The sequence below is a fragment of the Musa acuminata genome, chromosome BXJ3-6 (genome assembly GCF_036884655.1).
Source record: "Musa acuminata AAA Group cultivar baxijiao chromosome BXJ3-6, Cavendish_Baxijiao_AAA, whole genome shotgun sequence".
In the NCBI taxonomy this organism is placed as follows: domain Eukaryota; kingdom Viridiplantae; phylum Streptophyta; class Magnoliopsida; order Zingiberales; family Musaceae; genus Musa; species Musa acuminata.
The window spans coordinates 12,398,592-12,417,885 of NC_088354.1; the positions used below are offsets into that span (position 1 = coordinate 12,398,592).

At 37.0% G+C, this 19,294-nt stretch overlaps 2 protein-coding genes across 4 annotated transcripts; one reads left to right on the plus strand and one right to left on the minus strand.

The window, feature by feature from the left end:
* Window positions 1-79: 79 nt before the first annotated feature.
* On the minus strand, window positions 80-8,085 carry LOC103988019 (calcium-transporting ATPase 10, plasma membrane-type-like). Of its 3 annotated transcripts, XR_010496987.1 has the most exons (9): window positions 6,980-7,277; window positions 6,219-6,273; window positions 4,158-6,106; window positions 3,908-4,066; window positions 3,315-3,486; window positions 2,896-3,194; window positions 1,633-1,952; window positions 359-425; window positions 80-219 (listed from the first exon to the last, which is right to left on the minus strand). XR_010496987.1 is itself a non-coding variant. In XM_065153390.1 (7 exons), the coding sequence occupies exons 1-7, from the start codon at window positions 7,825-7,827 to the stop codon at window positions 1,704-1,706; spliced, it is 3,039 nt and encodes a 1,012-aa protein (XP_065009462.1). In that variant the 5' UTR covers window positions 7,828-8,085; the 3' UTR covers window positions 1,337-1,703. The 3 variants fall into 3 exon arrangements, 2 of the variants coding, with proteins under 2 accessions (XP_065009462.1, XP_009404784.2); XM_065153390.1 differs by lacking the exons at window positions 80-219; window positions 359-425; window positions 6,980-7,277 and adding an exon at window positions 7,672-8,085 and having other exon boundaries at window positions 1,337-1,952; XM_009406509.3 differs by lacking the exons at window positions 80-219; window positions 359-425 and having other exon boundaries at window positions 1,337-1,952; window positions 6,980-7,323.
* A 3,280-nt stretch (window positions 8,086-11,365) lies between these two features.
* On the plus strand, window positions 11,366-16,977 carry LOC135584050 (uncharacterized). Its single transcript, XM_065157127.1, has 4 exons — window positions 11,366-11,559; window positions 13,213-13,471; window positions 15,922-15,979; window positions 16,074-16,977. The coding sequence occupies exons 1-4, from the start codon at window positions 11,414-11,416 to the stop codon at window positions 16,691-16,693; spliced, it is 1,083 nt and encodes a 360-aa protein (XP_065013199.1). The 5' UTR covers window positions 11,366-11,413; the 3' UTR covers window positions 16,694-16,977.
* The last annotated feature ends 2,317 nt before the right edge of the window (window positions 16,978-19,294 follow it).

The following is a 19,294-nucleotide window of genomic DNA, read 5'->3' on the forward strand; positions in this document are numbered from 1 at the left end:
TTCACCTGTCACATCTGATAAAAAGATCACTGACAAAAGAAAAGCCAAATGACTTTCTCAGTTTCTACCACCTGCTGTTGCAAGTTTCTTTTCTAATGTAGTATGCTGGCCACAGCAGCATGTGAATAGTGCCACTGTAATCTTTTCTTGCCCCCCCAAACTTGAGTGAGGAACATGTCCAAGGCTCCACTTCCAGTAGCTAATGTGGGGTCTTGTAATCTACACAGTGATGCAGTCAAAATGATGGTGTAATTGGAGTAAAGTGGACTGGGCACAGAAGCAGCAGCAGAAAACGATAAACACCAAAAACAAAGCCAAGGATCTCTCTCCCAAGGAGCAGTAAGTAAACAAATCTTACCAGACTCAATGAAAAAACAATGGCATCTCCATCTTGACTTGGCAACCAAAACACTCCTCCTGGCTCTCTGAATGATGAAATGCCATTTGGTAAATCAGCAGTGACAGACAAAAAACCAGCAGCTGTTTAGTTCATCTTGAAGTACAAAGTACAGTAGCTAGTGGCAGTGATGATTGTAATGTATTCAGTAGCTTAAGAAATTGGTCAGTCTTGTCCTTCTCTATCTATGAATTCAAGCCAGGAAACCAGCATACCTGATTTCCAACCTTGCCACAAGTTGAACACTTCTAAATAGCCCTTGACTACTTTGAAGCTTTGGATTGGCTTTTGCAAGCTAAGAGTGATTTGAAATATTGCATTTAAAGATGCTTAGAGTCAGAATATAATTGTTTACCAACATGCATTGCAACTAAAAGGCTTAATCTTAGTAATCTGCATCTGCACAGAGCAACTTGCAGCTTGATGGAAGAACTAATTCATTTATTCAACCCCAATTGTCAATTGCAACTAAAATAAAGTTAAAAAGGTTTTTAATTGTTGACAGTCCTGCTGCTTCAACTGCAGCTTCAGGGAAAATTTCTTCACTCTCATCCATGTTGTCAGCAACCCCTCTCTTCTCATGAGCATTGAACAAGACTAGGTTAAAAATATCAAGTTGATATTTATCGGTCTGATAAACATTTCAAACTACCAAATATTGGCAGATAAGAATCATATTACGTATGAGTGTTGGTGCATCAATCAATGTTGATATCATATCAATCTGGCCGCTGACTAATATTTTTAAACCTTCCTTTGTGTGATTAATGTGTCAAATCTATTTTCTAATCTCACTCAACTATCTGCTGAAAAATCTCTAATTTGCCTAAGCATAAAATGTGGTCAGATAAACTCATTAAAACCCAATTGGCCTGCACATGCAAAATGCACTACAACTGTCTACACCTGTTTCTGACATATGACAAGGTAACAACAAAATAAAGAGAAGCTGTCAAGAAAAAATTATTACTAAGTTAATGTATCAGTATGAGTATTTTGCTTGTAACATATACATCAATTGGGATTAAGAAGAAACTGTATTTTGGAACTAATGTAGAATTGCATTAAATTAAGACAGATCTAGTACAAAGATGGTTAGCAGTCTGCAGTATCAAGTTGGTTAGCTCTCCATGAACACTTCGAGTATAGATGATCTGGAAGAGTCATTTAAAAATGGCCAGGAATCCAACTGACTATTACCAGAGATGCAATCCCATTTTGCAAAAGAATATTACCGTGACTGGTAGGGAAAGCACTGAAAAGCACAAATTTAATGCCTTCTGCATCACTTTTGCACTTGGATTTTCTACTTGGAATCCACAGGAATCATCTTAATGGCGGCAGCAATGGGCATGCCAAGAAATCCAATCAATGCGCTCACAACCCACTCTGACAATGTCAGAGGAGTTGTGTCTGCAAAATCTCCAAGGAATTGGACGATTATGAATTGAAATATGACGGTGCAAGTAATGACAGATACAAATATGTAGTTTTCCAATATGCCATGCAATACATCTATATTCTCGATCTCTCTGGAGCTAATTTCATTGAAGACCTGCAAACGAAATTCTAGATATTAGTTAAATTTAAATGCATTTGCTAATACATTGAAAAAAGAGTTGCAAGAAATGCTGAATGCATGATATGTAGAGCATACAATTATGTGCCCACTTCAGCAAGTAATTGCAATCAAAATCAAATTGGCTGTCAATTGTTAAGATGAACAAACATTTTTTTTTTTGGTGAACAAACATACTCATTTTCCAGTCAAGATCAGCAATTTAGGTAAGCCCATCCAGATAATAAAGAAATGTCTTTCTTAGCGAATTTTATAGTAATGTAAGAACAGACAACCAGAAAGATCTGCATGAGCACTTATCGTTGCAAATCTATATCATCTTCCAATGATAAATCTGAAAAAATATGAGATAAGATCACAGGATCCTTATGTTCAAAGAAGAGCACTTCAGTTTCGTATGTTATATGCATTCTGCAATAAAGTCTTAACTTCTAAGTATACAAGTCAACAACCATGATCGACACCAAAGTATTTGCTTCTCTTAAAGGAACAGAGAGAAAAAAAAGTACTGAAATATTGTTGAAAATTAGTTTGCACTCTATTATACCTGCAGGCAGAAGAAATGAATATATGAATATTTCTACAACTGAACCATTGAACAATACATACAACAAACATAATGGACATGAATGATTGATAATCACTTTCTTGAGGTGTTATACATAGATATTCTCCCTACTTATGAACTATTTGCAAAAACGATGTTGACTCCTTGCATGGTTATGCCTGTTCAATTTAGCAGTCTGCATAAAATGACTAAGACTTAGAAAGCAATTTTAGTTGCATAATACTGGAGTAAAGATATCATTCTTCATTAGTAAAAATATAATCCATTAATCATTCACTGTATTCTTCCATCAATTAATATAATAACATGAAGTAATGTAATAAGATAAGCATGTAAATCATGAATCTTTACCTGACAAAATACAAAAGAATTAAAGATGAGTGTATTGAGTGTAAGATCAGAATCAGGGCCCACAAGTTGAAATAGCTCTTTCCCTTCTGTCTGGAGATACCATATCACAATGAACTGATAGAAGGCTTGTCCAAAGATATTCCTCCACATTGCATTGCTTATAAAATTGTCTTCCCTTCCAACTGGAGCTTGTTTCATCAGTTCATCATTAGGAGGCTCAGTGGCTAATGCAAGTGCTCCAAGTGTGTCCATAATCATGTTTACCCAAAGCAGCTGAACAGCAGTGAGTGGAGCATGTCCTAACATGAATGCGGTGAAAATAAAGAGACTGGTGAAGGATCAAAGTAAAATTATATAGTTCATACCAAAAAATTAAGAAGTATATAATTGATTGAGTATTAACATTGGAACAAACTTACCTGTTAAGCATGCTGATGAAAAATTTACAACTAGAGCAACAACATTTACAGTCAGCTGAAATTGTACAAATTTCTGAATGTTTATATATACAGAACGACCCCACTTTGCCACAATTGCGATGGTTGAAAAATTGTCATCCAGTATAATAACATCAGCACTTTCTTTTGCCACCTGCATAATCACATACAATTCAAGAATAAGCTTTTTAAGAATAAGTTTTTCTAATTATTGCAGATACAACTAAGTAATAATGGAGCATCTGGCCCAAACCATGACTAAATTTGAATGATCACCGAGAATGATTATCTACTTTAAGCTACTCCATGATCAACAAATACATGAATTTAAACATAGAATTGACAAACATCAGAATGGAAAATTGTGACCTCCAAACTGGTAGTGCTTTCACTTACATTACTTGACACTTTTGAATGTATCGTTATACTATAAATGAAAGCACCTAAATAAAACTATAACAACAGCTCAATTTACAAAAAAGTATATTGTGGGAATGCACAACTTGAATTGCCACCATATTTTCACTGAGTTATAGTTAAGCTATCAGGAAGGGCAAATATGTTAGGTTAGTTACCTCAGTTCCCGCAATGCCCATTGCAAGTCCAATATCTGCCTCATGAAGTGCTGGAGCATCATTTGTGCCATCACCAGTAACAGCAACAACTTCTTTAAACATGGTTTGTAGATGCTTTACCAATGTATACTTATCTAATGGTGAAGATCTAGCCATTACCTGTACATAAATTAGCGTGTCAACAAGAAGATTCTTTTGTTAATTTAATGCATATGAATTAATGCCTCAGTGAAGGTCAGAGAAAAAGAACCTGAAGCTTCGGAATCAATCGATTCATTTCTTCTAGACTCTTTTTTCTGAAGTCCGGGCCTTCAATAGCCACTCCATCATCAGTAAGAATACCACATTCCCGAGCAATGGCTTTTGCAGTATTTATATTATCACCAGTGACCATTCTCACAGTAATCCCAGCAGATCTACAGACTGCAACAGACTCTTTTACACCGGGTCGAACTGGATCTTTAATGCCGACAATTCCAATACAGGTGTAACCATCAACAGGAATTTGCTCATCAGCTGAGAAGCTCTTATCAATCTCCATATAGGCAAGGCAAAGAGTGCGAAGAGCTTCATTAGCAAAGGTATCAATCGTACTCTTGAGATGACCAACAGTAACTTCATCAAGTGGAACAGCAGTACCTGCAGGATCTAGAACGTTGCTGCAAGCAGCCAATATAATTTCTGAAGCACCTTTACAATGGGCACGGCATCCTCCTCCTGGAAGTTGGAGCACTACACCCATTCTTTTCTTTACAGAATTGAAAGGTTCGACTTTGACAAGATTGGTTTCTTGACGCACAGCCTGAAAATCTCCACCAAGTGACAAACCAAATTCTAACAAAGCAGTCTCAGTTGGTGTTCCAAGGATCTCAAATTTTCTTTCTTGATTGAGAGCAACCTCTCCACTAGTGTTATTAAAGATTGCTTCCAGGAGTATCTTGATAGCATTATCTGGAATTTGGGTGAAGTTTCTAACTTCCTCACGATCACTTACCTCATTAATATTGCCACATATACAAGTTTTCACTACAGTCATGTGATTGGTTGTCAGCGTCCCAGTTTTGTCACTGCAAATTGATGTGGCTGAACCCATAGTTTCACAAGCAGCAAGATGGCGAACTAATGCTTTGTCATTCATCATCTTTTTCATGGCAAATGCAAGACTCAAGGTCACAGCTAAGGGCAACCCTTCAGGAACAGCAACGACTACAATAGTAACTGCAATGGCAAAATAATCCAACAATTCAAGTGCATCATCTATGGACCAGCTAAGGTACAGACCATCTTGAATCTTATGTCTAATTAGCCCCTCAGCTAGAACTGCAAATGTTACAACTGCAAAGAATAAACCAATTTTCCCTATGATAGTTGCAACTCCATTCAGTTTGACCTGCAATGGAGTTTCATCATCTCCTCCTTCACCAAGTGTTGCCATCAGCTTACCCCATTGGGTTCTCATGCCAACTGTGGTTACCAACATTTTACAAGAACCATCTCGAACCTTAGTTCCTGATAAAAGAAAAGGATTGTCAGAATTAACAACCACAGGTTCACTCTCTCCCGTTAGACTGGATTCATCAATTAACAATGAAAATCCAGATATAAATAACCCATCAGCAGGGACTTGATCTCCAATTGCCAAGTGCACAATATCACCTGGAAGTATATCATATATTGAGATCTTTTGTCTGAACCCATCTCTTGTAACTTGTACACTTATCTTTTTCTTTTCCTTATCCAAATCTTTGAACTGTAAAGATTGACGGTAATCACTCGTTGCTGTGACAAAGACAACCAAAAGTATGCTTGCAGCAATCCCAAGCCCATCATGTGAGCCTTTTGGCCATCCTTCTGCAGACACGCCAACAATTAGAGATACAAAGGCACACACCGCAAGAATTATAAGTGTTGTGTCTTGAAGTGCTTCCCATATAAATACCCAAAAACTCTGAACTGGACATTCAGTAAACTTATTTATTCCATAAATCTCTTGTCTGCACATCATCTTGTCCTCTGAAGCAATCAGTCCATTATCTATTGATGTGGAAAGTTTGTCTGCTATTCCATCAACACCACCATGAATTTTCAACTTTTTCACATCATGGCCCTCGACAATTGAACCCAGTTCATCGGCACAAATTCGAAAGCCTGCTGCCTTTACTTCCTCTGGTACACTATATTCACTTGGTAAGGTCACACCTAAAGCATGTTTCTACAAGTCAGGCTTTCAGAGAACCTATGTGCAAGGAAGTAAAAGTTTGCTGTATTCCTGAATCTAAAACTGTGACTTTATGGTGATACAGGAAATTACCATGAACAAATTGTAGCGCGGCTTTTGAAACCAAAACAGCAACCCTCAATTTCTCCTGAAAAACATAACGTTAGTATATTAGCGTCTACCATAAGAAAAGCCTTCACTTCATACTCTGACTACAGCTCAAATACAAACAATAGATGCAGCAAATCAATTATGCATTGTGTCAGATAATGATGCAGGATCAGCATAAAAGAGGATAAAGACTCCTTAGACTCAGTTTTTGTATCTAAAGGTTGATTGGCATCCTCCTATCCCCAATCATTTATTCTCTCTTACATTATTAAACTATCAAATCGATGAGAGCATGCAACTAGATTAAGCTTAGTTAAGATCGTATTACGATTTCTTTTACATTTATTGCTATATTACATGCTCTTTTTCTCTATTGATATGCTAATGTGATGTCACGATCTTGACAAGCTCACTGCGCTCGTTTCATCTGCTGGCCAGTTAGCTTCCACCAGTCACCATCGTTTCTTGCAAGAATTCGTTCTAGCTATTAGTACACATCAGCCAGCTTTTGCTCAATGCCCGAGCTAAAAAACTCGACAACAATGGGGCTCTCAAATCTCTAGATACGAAACTTTGAAATCCCTCAGCAGATACACAGTCCAATCGAGTGTCTACTACAGTAGCATAGTCGGTTCCAAACCCAACGTCCAGGATCCAACAACCCCGTCAAACAATATATAGATCGCATCAACTGGAAGCTAAGAGAATCAACCGATCATAAACACCGATATACACGAGCAGACCTGGTTAGACTTCCTCATGGCGGAGGCCTCGGACCGCTTGGATAGGTTGGCCGTGAACCGGAACCGGCGCTTGGGGTTCTTTACGACGCCGCACAGCTTCCGCCATCGCTGGAGGGCCTCTTCCGACGAGTGTTTCGGCTTCACACCGCCAAAGTTCTGGTTCAGGTAGCTCTCCATACCTTCCTCCCTCCCCCGCACCCCTCCCAAAGTTCGAACTTTTCTGTATATCTACGTCAAGAAGCTACCTTTAAAGGCCTCGGGCTCAGGAATGGCCGCTTCTCTCTCGCAGGGGCTTTCAGGAAATTCTGCACGAGCTAATGGGACGAGACTTCCTAAAGGGGAAGAAGAAGAAGAAGGACGCGGTGGGAAGGTATATGGCGCAGGAAGAGGAGAACAGAGGAGGAGACATCAGAAAGGGAGGAAACGAAGAGGTCCGAAATAAATCGCGACTCACGACACTGTCACCGAAGTGTGATTGAGTCAACGTTGACGTACAACGTTCGATTCAAAAACACGTGATATCGTTCGGGTCTAGTCGTGTGTCGAACCGTACGCTCTGCAGAAACCGGACCGAACCGAACCGAAGCGCATGGTTCGGTTCCGTTCGGTTTGCTTGGGAGGTCTAATTAAGCTTCGCCCTCCGACACGGCGCGGCTTGCAAAAATCATCGAGGATGAGAAGTCCAGCTTTACCTGCTTCCTCTCCTTCTTCCTGCAGCAGAAGGGACGGTCCAGTGTGCGCCTCCTCCGGCTCAAGCAGCGGCCGCCGGCGGAGAAGCGAGATGCGGGGGACGGCAGGACCAGCGGCGGTGGAGAACTACTGGCGCCGGTGGCGGCGGAGACGAGCATCGCTGGCTTTGTCTTTCTTTAATCGATGGAGAACTGTGGGCGGGGGAGGACAGACGAAGTAAAGCAAGCGAGAGGAAACGAAGAACTGGCTCAACTGATGAACCAGTGAACGCGAGCGGATCTCTCAGCCTCGTTCCACGGTCGGATCATCTCCGGCTTCACTGATATTTTCTTTGGCGGCTTAGATATCGTTCCATCTCAGCTGGGTCAGACATGGTTCTCGGGTTCGGACCAAGCTTTGCGTTCAGTGAATCCAGAGGAAAAGCGTGCTGTGGACTGGGTTCTGGATAGATGATGATATCCGTGGGATTTTGATGGGTTTGGACCAAGTTTCTCCTTCGAGATTCAAGTCTGGCAACATCAACCAAGTTCTAGATAGATGATGCCATCCGTGGGGTTTTGATGGGTTTGGACCACGTTTCTCCTTCAAGATTAAAGTCTAGCAACATCAATCTGGCGTTGGTCAATCATGGTGGCGTCCCCAGCGGCAGCAGACGTGGTCTTCGCAAGCTTCAGCGACAAATGGTCCCACGCTACGCTGTTGACAACTCCATGCCTACATTTCTCATGTCTACTTTCCATACTCTTCTCTTCTCTTCCATTTATCTCCTCTCTCGTTTTCATTTCTAGAACAACTGATATCAGCCATTGCTTTGAACCATACTAATACTCCAAAATATCATTTGTATGGCCATGGATGATTGAAAGTATTGGATATTATATAATTTTATTTAATTAGATAAAATATATTATAAATTTAATTAGATTTTAATTATATCATCGATCAATAAATCATGATACAATTCTTTAGAAAATTATCTTGATAATAGAGACTCTCCTAATTACTATGCTAGATAATCGATTATCATTTATAAAAAGATAGAAACTCCTAAAAGATAATCATCAGAAATTGAGATTATAAATCTATTCTCAAATTCCTGTAATTCCTATTTCAAAGCTCACAATGGTTTTGTGAACGATGAAAAAAGAGAAAAAATACGAGTTTAATTCTTGTTGTAGATCAATATTGCTACAGCTTTCGAATTTGATGATGATATATTTACATATCATATAATTTTTTTTGAATAATATCGAAAAATATGTAATACTAATCTTATTCTATTGTTATTTGATTTTGATTCTATCATTAAAGTTATGAAAATTTGTCGTTGATAGATATATCAGCATGATGGGTCCCTTGATCCGAGTGTGAGAAGCTATCCGAGGTGATGTGTGCTCTTTCTCTCATTGTTCCTATACAAAAACAAAGGTCGAGAAAGCTTCTTCAAGGAGTCCCTCCAACGTCCAAGTTAGTAGCTTTATTTTTTTCTCCTGAATTTTGAGTATGTTTTTATACTAACATCTAGCGGAAGAGGAGCATCTCGTGTAGATCTTGTAGACGGAATAGTTTGTAACCGACCCGAATTGCCTCTTGATCTTCTTGAAATATGTTGGTAACCGATGGTAGATGATTCAAACCTTAATCTTAGAAGCCTTTTTCGTGGTCTCGATTCCGAAGAAGCAAGTTATCTAGTGCCCGGTCTCTCATCTCAAGTACCTTCTTAGAAGTCTCTTCCTATTCGTTTAAGTCCCTCCCAATCTTCTAATTATCGATTAGTCGAAGTCCACATATTGTCTTCCGATAACCTATCACGGTTGCTGTAAAGGTCATCGATTAATCGTGGACATGCACAGTTGATAAGATCGTGCAGTGGTGATAATCATGAATGAGAAAAGAAAATGCTAATGAGGGATTGCCTATGAATGATGATCAGCAAATGATGGCTGTATTGTATCATCAAACAGTGTTAGCTATCGGTGAAGTCTGATCGGCCACGCACATAAGTCTCACAAAGGGAGTTGTCGATCGACCGTGGAGAGAATTCAAGTTGACAATAAGCAAGTAATAGATGACCATGCATTGCGATGATTGTAGGCGACGTGCAAACGATGGATGACTACTCACCATGATGGTTGCATGGCTCACACATACTACGACAAGAGAAGGGATTAAGGTTTCACTTATTAAAATTATAATTTTATCCTTATGTATTCTTTTAATTCAAATCGATGTCATTTTGATAATTCTACCTTTTAAAAATTAGATATTTTCAATATATATCCTAGAAAATTATAGTTTTACCTTTCAAAAATAAAATATTATTGACTTGGATTGTCAACTTTAAAATTGACTAGTTTGACCTGTTATTTTGATCGTTCTAATTATATTTTCACTACTTGATTATATTTAGATTCGATCAATCTCATTTTCACCAAATTTAATCAATTTGTGACTTTGTTAACTTTAATTTTGATTGACCTAATTGGGCTAATATTTAGCCCAATTTTAGGCCTACCCAATTAAATACGGTTGATCGGTTTAATTTAAGGTATCATATGGAATTAAAAAATATAAATAATAATTTTTTTTATAGTTTTCTCATATAAAATATTGATAACTATTTATTATTTATGATATTTAAATTCTAATTAATATTTTGAATTTTTTTAGTTATTCATATGTATATGTTTAAAAATACGAGATAATATTTATTTTTCATATAAAGTTATGATTTATATTTTATCATGATTATATTTATCATATATTTTTTAAATACAAATTAATATTTAATAATTATTATGATTATTATTAAATTAATTTTACATAAATTAGATTAAAAGATATTTGATGAATATTATTTATAACTTATATCCTTAAGTTTTATTTGACTAGAAACTACCAAAGTGAATTAGTCCAATAACTTATAAAATAATATTAAAAATTTAATTCTAAATGATATTTAAAATATTTATAATGAATGAGATTTAGATAATCGAGAATCTAATTCAAATAATTATATGATGAAATATGATGATATTATTTTAAATATCATTATAGTTTAGGATTATATACGTAAAGATAATAATATTATTTTATAAAAATAATATTAGTCATCTATAAATAATTTTGACTGGATACTGAATATGTCAATATTTCACTTAAATGTGAAATATTTTGTGTGAATTGTCTTCTTTCATTTCGTGTATGCACTATTTATTTTCACTAACAATTCCTAATTTAATAATATTAATAAAAAGTGGATTATTGAATTATAGTTTGAATATATTTGAATAATATTTAAATTGAGTCGATGAAAGTACGAGTTTAGTAACTTCTCAATCGGCAGCCGATTGAGATTTTTGGATACTTCAATGTATTTTGTCCTCTTAAATCAGCCTCTTGAAATTGAAATGTGGATATATTTGAATAGATTAATATGTATTGGAATTGGTTTTCAATTTGGATGAAATTTGTGAATACCATCACGGTTGTTATCGCAGATACATAATTATCTTATTATATGATGATTATATATGTGAATAAAATTAAATTTGATATCACGTGCGTGACAGGTGCTAATAATCTATTAAAGTGAAAATTTAGCTCCTGATCCACGAAAATCGAACCCGGGTGGGTCCAAATGACGGTCCGACGGGAGCGGGTCGGGCCGGCACTATAAACGGTACGCCCGAAGCCCTAACTAGACGACCGGTGCTCTCGGATCCCATCTTTCTTGCGACCAAGATGCCGGAGGAGCGGAGGCGAAGGGAAGGCGGCACCGGAGGCGACTCGATGCCCCGACGCGAGGGCCGCGATCACGGTGGCAGAAGTCACCACTCACGATCGGAACGGGAGAGGGAAAGAGAAAGGGAAAGGGAAAGGGAACCCAGGTGGTGTCCCCTCCTCACCTCCCTCTCAAATGAAATCTTGACGCTGCAATTTGAGTTCTTGGACTCTTTCTTCCGCGTTTTTGTTACGATATTAGGTTAAGTCGGTGATAGCTATCTAAAAACCTGCGTTTAGTCGCAAGAAAGGTAGTTTTAGTTAGGCATTGTTAGGGTTTTCGAAAGTTAGCTGTTAGGAAATTTTTTTGTAGGAGACAAGCCTAGAAGAAGAGGCACAAACATTGTATAAAGAGAATGACCCTTCTTTTGATATTTTGCAAGAAGCATGAGAAATAGAACACTGTACATGTCTTTCGGAATCTTGATTTGTTGACTGAGAACTCTAGGATTGTATGGGTATTTAATTTTTATATTCAGTTCCCTAAAAGAAAAACATATGAAAATTTTAGCTTTTCGTTTCCTTGGGAAAGCTCCTTGTTTTTTTTTTGTTTACCAATAATTTCCTTGCAACCAAAGCATGTTAGATTTGATTGTGACTACGGGATAAAACCCTTGACATTTTTGTCCATCGACCCTCAAATTGCAGTCTTAGAAATAACTCTCTAAACTTCTTCTTGTCTAATATTATAATATGTTAGATAAGTTTTCATTTGTCTAATTAAACTGTAAAGGCAGTTAGCACTAAAGAAGTTAGCATATAGTCAGCTTACCAGGTACATTTTACGGTCATTGAGCGTCACTTGTATGCTTGTCCAAGACAACCAAACCAACAGATAATGTGGATGTTATTGAACATGTATTTATTTACTATATCTTTTGTTCTGTTGGATAACAATTACAAACAATCATAGCTTTCTGAGTGCCCACATTATCAATGCTACTAGACAGAAACAAATTGTCCATACATACCAAGCATATTTCTGCAATAAGAAAATTTGAAATGGTTGACTAGATGAACCATTTGTATGTTGCCATATAACCACAATGAATTTGACTCCTTGTCATGATGTGTATTTGTTAGAAGAAACTATGTTGGTGAGACTATTGTCTGTATTACATAGGATGTCGATATATTTGTCATCCTAAGTGTTTTTCATCTTGTAATAAAAGAATCAGTTTTTCATTTATCATGGTTCCCTCTACTACATCCATGTCTGCTCATGAATGAATCTGTCCAATTTATTATTAGTAGAGCAGTGATTGACCTTTTTAAATATTAAATTATTATGTTTTAATGCTAAGATTTATTCAGGCTGTTGAGCCTTCTTTTTCTTTGTAGCTCACCATTTTATATGTATAAAGTTTTACCTTAGGTAATGTAAGAAATTTTACATTAGGTTAGTCATTAGTGACTTCTAAGAATCTTTAATTTCCCTTAGCACATTACAATTAAATTGCTGTGAAAAATCTTATGTTTGTCTTTTCTATAGTGTTGTTTACTTCAGTTTTAGTTGCATGTGGATATAATTTTCTTAGCTATGATGTTTTTGATGAATATTTGCATGAAAACCTTTAACAACAAGAATATATATTTTAAAAAAGTTCAAACTATAAATGTATCACTTTAGCCAAAGTAACTAAGATTTTTTCCGTTGCTAGCTTTGGGTATTTCTTTCTGCATTCATCATTAGGAGATGGTGTAGCTGCTTATTTAGGTTGTTTATTTAGCTAACTACTTTTTCTTTCTTTTTTTTAAAGTCCTAAAAGACCAAAAAGAGATGGAAAATCAGCATCTGAGAGAAAACTCTCTGGTAATCATGATTTGAATGTTGATGATAATAAGGAGCGGAAAACTCGTAGGCGGTTTCAAGATGCTTTGCCTGTTGAGAATTCTTCAGCAACTGATACCAAGGTGAAGTCTGCAAATCTTAAAGATGGTTCTCACAGGAAGGTTGACCCTGATAATACCAAACAATCTGACCAAATGGATGCACCATGGGCTCGATCCCACTTTCAGGTCTGAAAATTGGTTGATACATGAAATTTGTTTTCCAAGAAGTTAATCTTTGTTTTTTAATGAACCAGATTGCCTGTGCATGTTTTTTGCATCTGTATCTGAGATAATTGTTTGCAGTTATTTGATTTCAGTAATATCTTTGTTTTATGTTGTATATGTTCTGCCCCTTGTCATTGCAGCCCCTTTGACGTGATATTGTGATTAAAAGTCTCTTCATATGGAAATTATTATGTCTGGACAACTTTTTCTGCATCTGGTGTGGTCCTTCTTTATTTTGAAGGGGGATGCATCTTCAAGCATAGCTTCTTCTTGAATCTTATTTTTTTTCACTTTTTTTTCCGTATCTACAGTTTAACATGTTCCTAATAGAATTCTCTGTTCCACCTTGACTAAAAAAGTACTTGAGGGTATTTACGTCACTTTCCATTTGAGGCTTTGCTGAATGTTACTGTTGACTGATATGGGTTTTGAAAAGAAAATTAAAAATTTTGAGATAAAAAGGAATAATTAAGAATGCAGCAGTTTTGGTTCATTTGCATCATTGGATGTAGCAGTTGCTCAAGCTAGCTTCTAAATCAGCATATCCTATCTGCTTCCTTAAGAAACCATAGAGTTGAAGAACAATTGAATGTACTTTGATCATACAAGGACCTTGGCATCAGTATCTTGTCTGTACAATTAATGTTTTATCTCAAGGAAAGAATGATTACTGATGTTGAGCTTCCTTTTATGTTTGGACTTGTATTTTGAAACTTATTACCAGTAAAATGGCTCTAGGTATAGCTTTGTGGATGAAGAAAGGATTAAAAAGAAAATTAGTACTAAGTTCACCACTAGAAGGTAATGGGATGGCTTAGAGGTATTTATTTTGTACCAATAGAGCAAAAACAATTAAATGGCTGACGTGGTGGCTTTGTAGCATAGGACTCTTTTTATGCATATCAAACAGGTACAGACTGCCAACTAATATGGTGCAAATTTGTACTGTAGGATTGAAGATGATTGTTTATTTTTAAAGATTTGATGTAATAGCTCCCGTATAATAAAGCATGTGATCATATACATGGAAGGTGATGCTGGTATGGCTCACATAGTTAACCCTAATCTGGTGTCTCAAATAATATATTTAAGTAGATATTGATGGTTTTTATCATAGACAGAATAATAAAGGTTTACATTCATGAATAATTAAGTGTAGTTCTGATCTAGGATGAAATAAGGGGAACCTTTTGTGATGATATGGATACATCTAAAGGGACGAGGTGAATCAATTAGGACTCACTTAGAATTGGTGGTGTGAGAAGTTAGAATAAAACATAGAAAATTCTGTTGGCAACAATAAAATAAGACATGGCTGCTTTTAGTTTAACCAGATACTGTCCTCAACAAGGCTTGATTTTGAGGAAGGAACTATGAAGCAGGTTCCACATGGTTCTGACATTATGATTTGCTGTAGCATCCAGGATCAATGTGTATCTGTTTAATGTATTGTGTTAGTAATGGTACTGTTTATGTTAATGTTTTAAAAACACCCACTCTGTTCCCTTTCCTAGTCATTAACCAAAACTTTGCTTTAGGAGAGGTTAACTGGCAGTGAATTATGTACACCATTTTCTAACAAGAGGGCAACTGTGTTATCATGATGCCAAGGGGAACCATGTTGTATTGATATCAGTGTTGCAGGCCTAGTTCTTTATGCTAGTGTAACTTATTTTTGAATTTTTAGCATTTGTTTGTAGTGAAGTGCATGTTTATTATGGTAAGGTTGTAACGAGCTGGTCCTACTTCTCCAGGTAAAATATTCACGGGTGATGGTTTCTCTGCGGTGGCTTCTCCCATGACTTTCGGGTTCCTCTTTTTACTTTTAGCATATGCATGTGTCTTCATTAAGATGCAATTTTGAGAGACATAACTGAAGCAATGGTGCCCAATAATATGATCATGTTGTTATATTAGTCTTGTTGGGCCAACTTTAGCTTGTTCCTACCTGCGAAATGCTAGTAATGCATTCAACAACTATGTCAATATGGGCATACAAACTATATTCTTATATTATTTGTGTTTCATTTAGCATTGTCTCAATTTTGTCATCAGATAATGCAAAAAAAAAACATTAAGTTCTTTTGGTTGGAAAAAGGAAGGTGAAGAAGGAAAAAGAACAAGAGAGGGGGTGTTACTTTTGTTTTTGTTTTTTGTTTTTCTGGGGGGGTGGGGTGGGGTTGGTGGTTTTGGGGTGTTGGTCTTCATTTCCTAATTAGATAAGTAATGTTGCCTTTATGCTGTTGAAGTTCTGTGGAAGCAACTTTGCCTTTGTAACTCAGTTTTGTTAATTTAATTTTGTTATTCATTGCATACAAAACCTATTTTCCTCCTGATGTAGCGGGGTTCTTGTTCGGATCCATGCCTTCAAGTACCTCATTTTATATAACAATCTAAGGCTACCTATGCAGCACGACGAACGTGGCGGTGCTGGGCATGGTGGTCGAAGCTATGTTCGCAGAGATGCTGGTAATTAATCATCTAATGTGTGTCAATCAGCTGTGTCCTCTAATTTTCATGTCTTATTTCTTTGACTTATTTGATATTTTGTTTCTTTATAAAGATGAAGGAAGGAATAATGCAAAGGAGCAGACTGGTGACAGGGTGGACAAGATAGAGGCATCTGACATGCAGAGAAAATACGACAGCCGGTCTAGAGCTCATGCAGGTGACAACAATGAATGGAGACATGATGGATTTTATGAGTTGGAAGTTGAGGCAGCAGCTCCCAGGAAAAGACCTGCTTTCAGTGAAAGAAAAATGGCTACAGAAAAAGATTCTGTGGCTGCCCCTCCCACCGGACCAGAATCAAGAAACCACCATGATCATCAAATGCTTGGTGCTGTAAGAAGGGAAGAAAAGGGAAACAACTTTTCACGTGGTGATAAGCCTGAGAGATGTTTCAATCGAGCTGATGATAGATATGATAAGAGAGGAGACAGATATCTGCAAAGAAATGAAATCAACAGAGCTGGCTATCAGTCAAGGGAGATGCATGGTGGCAGGGACGTGAGGGGTAGGGAAAGATTCACAGGAAGATATGGTGAGAGAAATATGTCCCGAGAGAGTGGTTTCCAGGCAGAAAAATGGAAGCATGATCTTTTCGACGAAGCAAATAGAAGCCCTACTCCAAAGAATGAAGAAGAACAGATCGCCAAGGTTGAAGCACTGTTGTCTCTGTAGTTTGTGCCCCTCTCAAGCGGAATGGTTCTGTTCCTCCACAAGGCTTTCTGCTCAGTGAAGTATGCATCTCCGTAAGGCTGTTGGAAATTTAGTTGGAGGTTTGTCTTTTTGTGAATTTTATGTTAACTCCATACAAATTCTCTGCGTAAAAGAAGGCTGTGATTTGTTTTTTCTACTTTTGGACTATCTGGATTTTGTGAACTGGTGATCTTATATTCTGTAATCTTGTGGACTAAATGTGTTTCAGAATTGCTATGGATTGTCGTTAGAAACAAAATTTTGTACGTGCTTGTTTCTTCTCCTCTTAACTTAGTTGAGTAGTTGCATGCTCCCTTGCCCATATGGCAACAGTGGATTAGATAGAGAAGGAATTCTGTAAACTATGCGTCATTCTTGAAGGCGATTTTGGCTTTCATCTGCACAAACAAGCATGCATCTGCCCATCCCCTGATCTACGATGCGCGAATAAGAAAGCTGGGAATTAGTTAAATTTCTCATGCAAGGAGATTAATAAGATTATATATATGCAATATCCATTCCTATATCTCACCCTACTGAGTCAATTCAATACATTCCTCTCTTCACCAAGAGCAATCTAAATTTTGATTCACTGTCATGATTTTGCTAAGTGATGTGACAGTTATTGGTGATGTCCAAAAAGATAAGTCGAGTTTATGCGGAATAGTGGACTTGTATAAAGACTGAAGTTAAAGGAGTCTCAAGTAGTCCTACCTTTAGTTTTTAAATCATCGGTTCGATTTTCTAAAATTAGAAATCAGAACCGAATCTCCCAGGGCCAAATTTCAATTCAAGCGGTTTTGGTTCGAGTATGAATCATTAATTTTTATTATTTTTAATTAAAAATAATTTAAATATGATAAATATTAGGATCGAGTCGGTACTAAGAGGGGGGAGGGGATGAATTAGTGTGGTGGATAAAAACATCGGTTTGAAAAATATTCGTACGATAAAAATCGATCTCAGAAGATAAAAATTGAATGTTTGTTCGTAAGCGTAGTGGAAGTAAAGCAAGTAAGACAGTTTGAGATGAAGGTAAATAACAAGAATATAAATGTAAACCAAGTTTTATAGTAGTTCGATCGTTGTGACCTACATCCACTCCCGATTTCTCTTTCGTCGAGGCCACCGACATTCTTTAACGATCTTCCTTCAACAGACGAAGATCAACTATCATTTTATACTCTTTTTTCCTTTTGACACACCATTTTTACAAAGCTTTCCTCACACTCTCCCTTATAATGGTTTCTAAACTTTAGGAGGAGGAACTCTACACTTTACAAGGGTTTTCAACTTTAGAAACATAGAGTTTTTGTTTACCTTTCTTCCTGCTCCATATAGGAATAGTTGGGATATTTATAGACCCAAAATGACTTCAAAACTTGGAGCTAAAATTCAAATCCTCGAGATTTCAGGGTACGGGCGGTACCATTGCTTGCATTGACACTGGACAGTACCACCACCTAGTCTGACGGTACCACCGCCTGACACACTATCACTAGGCGGTACCATCGCCCTTACCGATGGTACCATCGCCTAGATTGATGGTACCATCGCCTGACACAATCTCGGAGACTGTGTCACGACGGTTCCCCTTGTTGGGTCACTGTTTGGGCCTTTTACTTGGCCCAACACAACCTAAACTTGGGCCTAATTGGCTTCTAATTGAGTTGGCCAAATTCTAACCTAATTACGCCTAAAACCTACTTCGATATAGACAATTATTACAAAGCTAATCAAATGTTGTCCGACATGTCATTGGTTCATCGACGCCTCGTCCGATTCTTCAGCGCATCGCTCTCTCTTGCGATCTATTGCCCAATCAGGCCAGTTGACCTCCGCAACTTCGATTTTCTTGGCATAATTTTCGCTCTTCTTAGCCCGATGCTTGATCCCATGGCCTAAGGCCTTCTATCGATACGTCGATCGATCCTCCGGCTCGACGTCCAATCTTCTAACATGTTCTACTCCAGCCCAACATGATTTTTCTTGCTTTAATTGTCTCTCCCTGATTGAAGCTAGTCTTGCGTTACTCAAAACATAGATTAGATCACAAACACTATCAATTGGTTTCATCATCAAAATCAGAGATTTAACAATCTTCCCCTTTTTGATGATGATAATTAATTAATGACGGAGTTAACCTTAACTCCCCCTATCAATATGCCATATTGATAGAACATTGAATTCAAGTCAAAGCAATATTTCATCATAAATATTTGTAATACGTCATTATACAATCATGCATAATCAAAATTTTAATACATCATTCTCTGTATGATTGTCATCATAACTTCTCCCCCTTTGTCATTAATAAAAAGGAGAAGTGCAACTATCAAGTTTTTGAGATATGCAAGTTTTACAACATAGTAAATTTTTCATCACTTTATAACATACATAATCACTAAATTTTACAAGTTTGCACTTTTGGTTTCTCAAGATTGCAAGCTAGGTGATGTTCAAGGTAGCAAGTTCTTTCTTCTCTTTTGATAAGTGCAAGCTAGCAATTTTGTATCATTTTAGTGTTGAATCTCATATTTTAATGATGAAACCAATTGATAAGTATTTATGATTTGTTCTGTA

Excerpts from the sequence above, each read along its gene's own strand:
- LOC103988019 (XM_009406509.3), bottom strand. The coding sequence starts at position 7,156 with ATGGAGAGCTACCTGAACCAGAACTTTGGCGGTGTGAAGCCGAAACAC. Across the intron at positions 4,067-4,157 it reads GATTGATTCCGAAGCTTCAG|GTAATGGCTAGATCTTCACC; the intron begins GTTCTTTTTCTC and ends ATTTATGTACAG. Across the intron at positions 1,953-2,895 it reads ATTCTTTTGTATTTTGTCAG|GTCTTCAATGAAATTAGCTC; the intron begins GTAAAGATTCAT and ends TTTCGTTTGCAG.
- LOC135584050 (XM_065157127.1), top strand. The coding sequence starts at position 11,414 with ATGCCGGAGGAGCGGAGGCGAAGGGAAGGCGGCACCGGAGGCGACTCG. Across the intron at positions 11,560-13,212 it reads GAAAGGGAAAGGGAACCCAG|TCCTAAAAGACCAAAAAGAG; the intron begins GTGGTGTCCCCT and ends TTTTTTTTAAAG. Across the intron at positions 15,980-16,073 it reads CTATGTTCGCAGAGATGCTG|ATGAAGGAAGGAATAATGCA; the intron begins GTAATTAATCAT and ends TTCTTTATAAAG.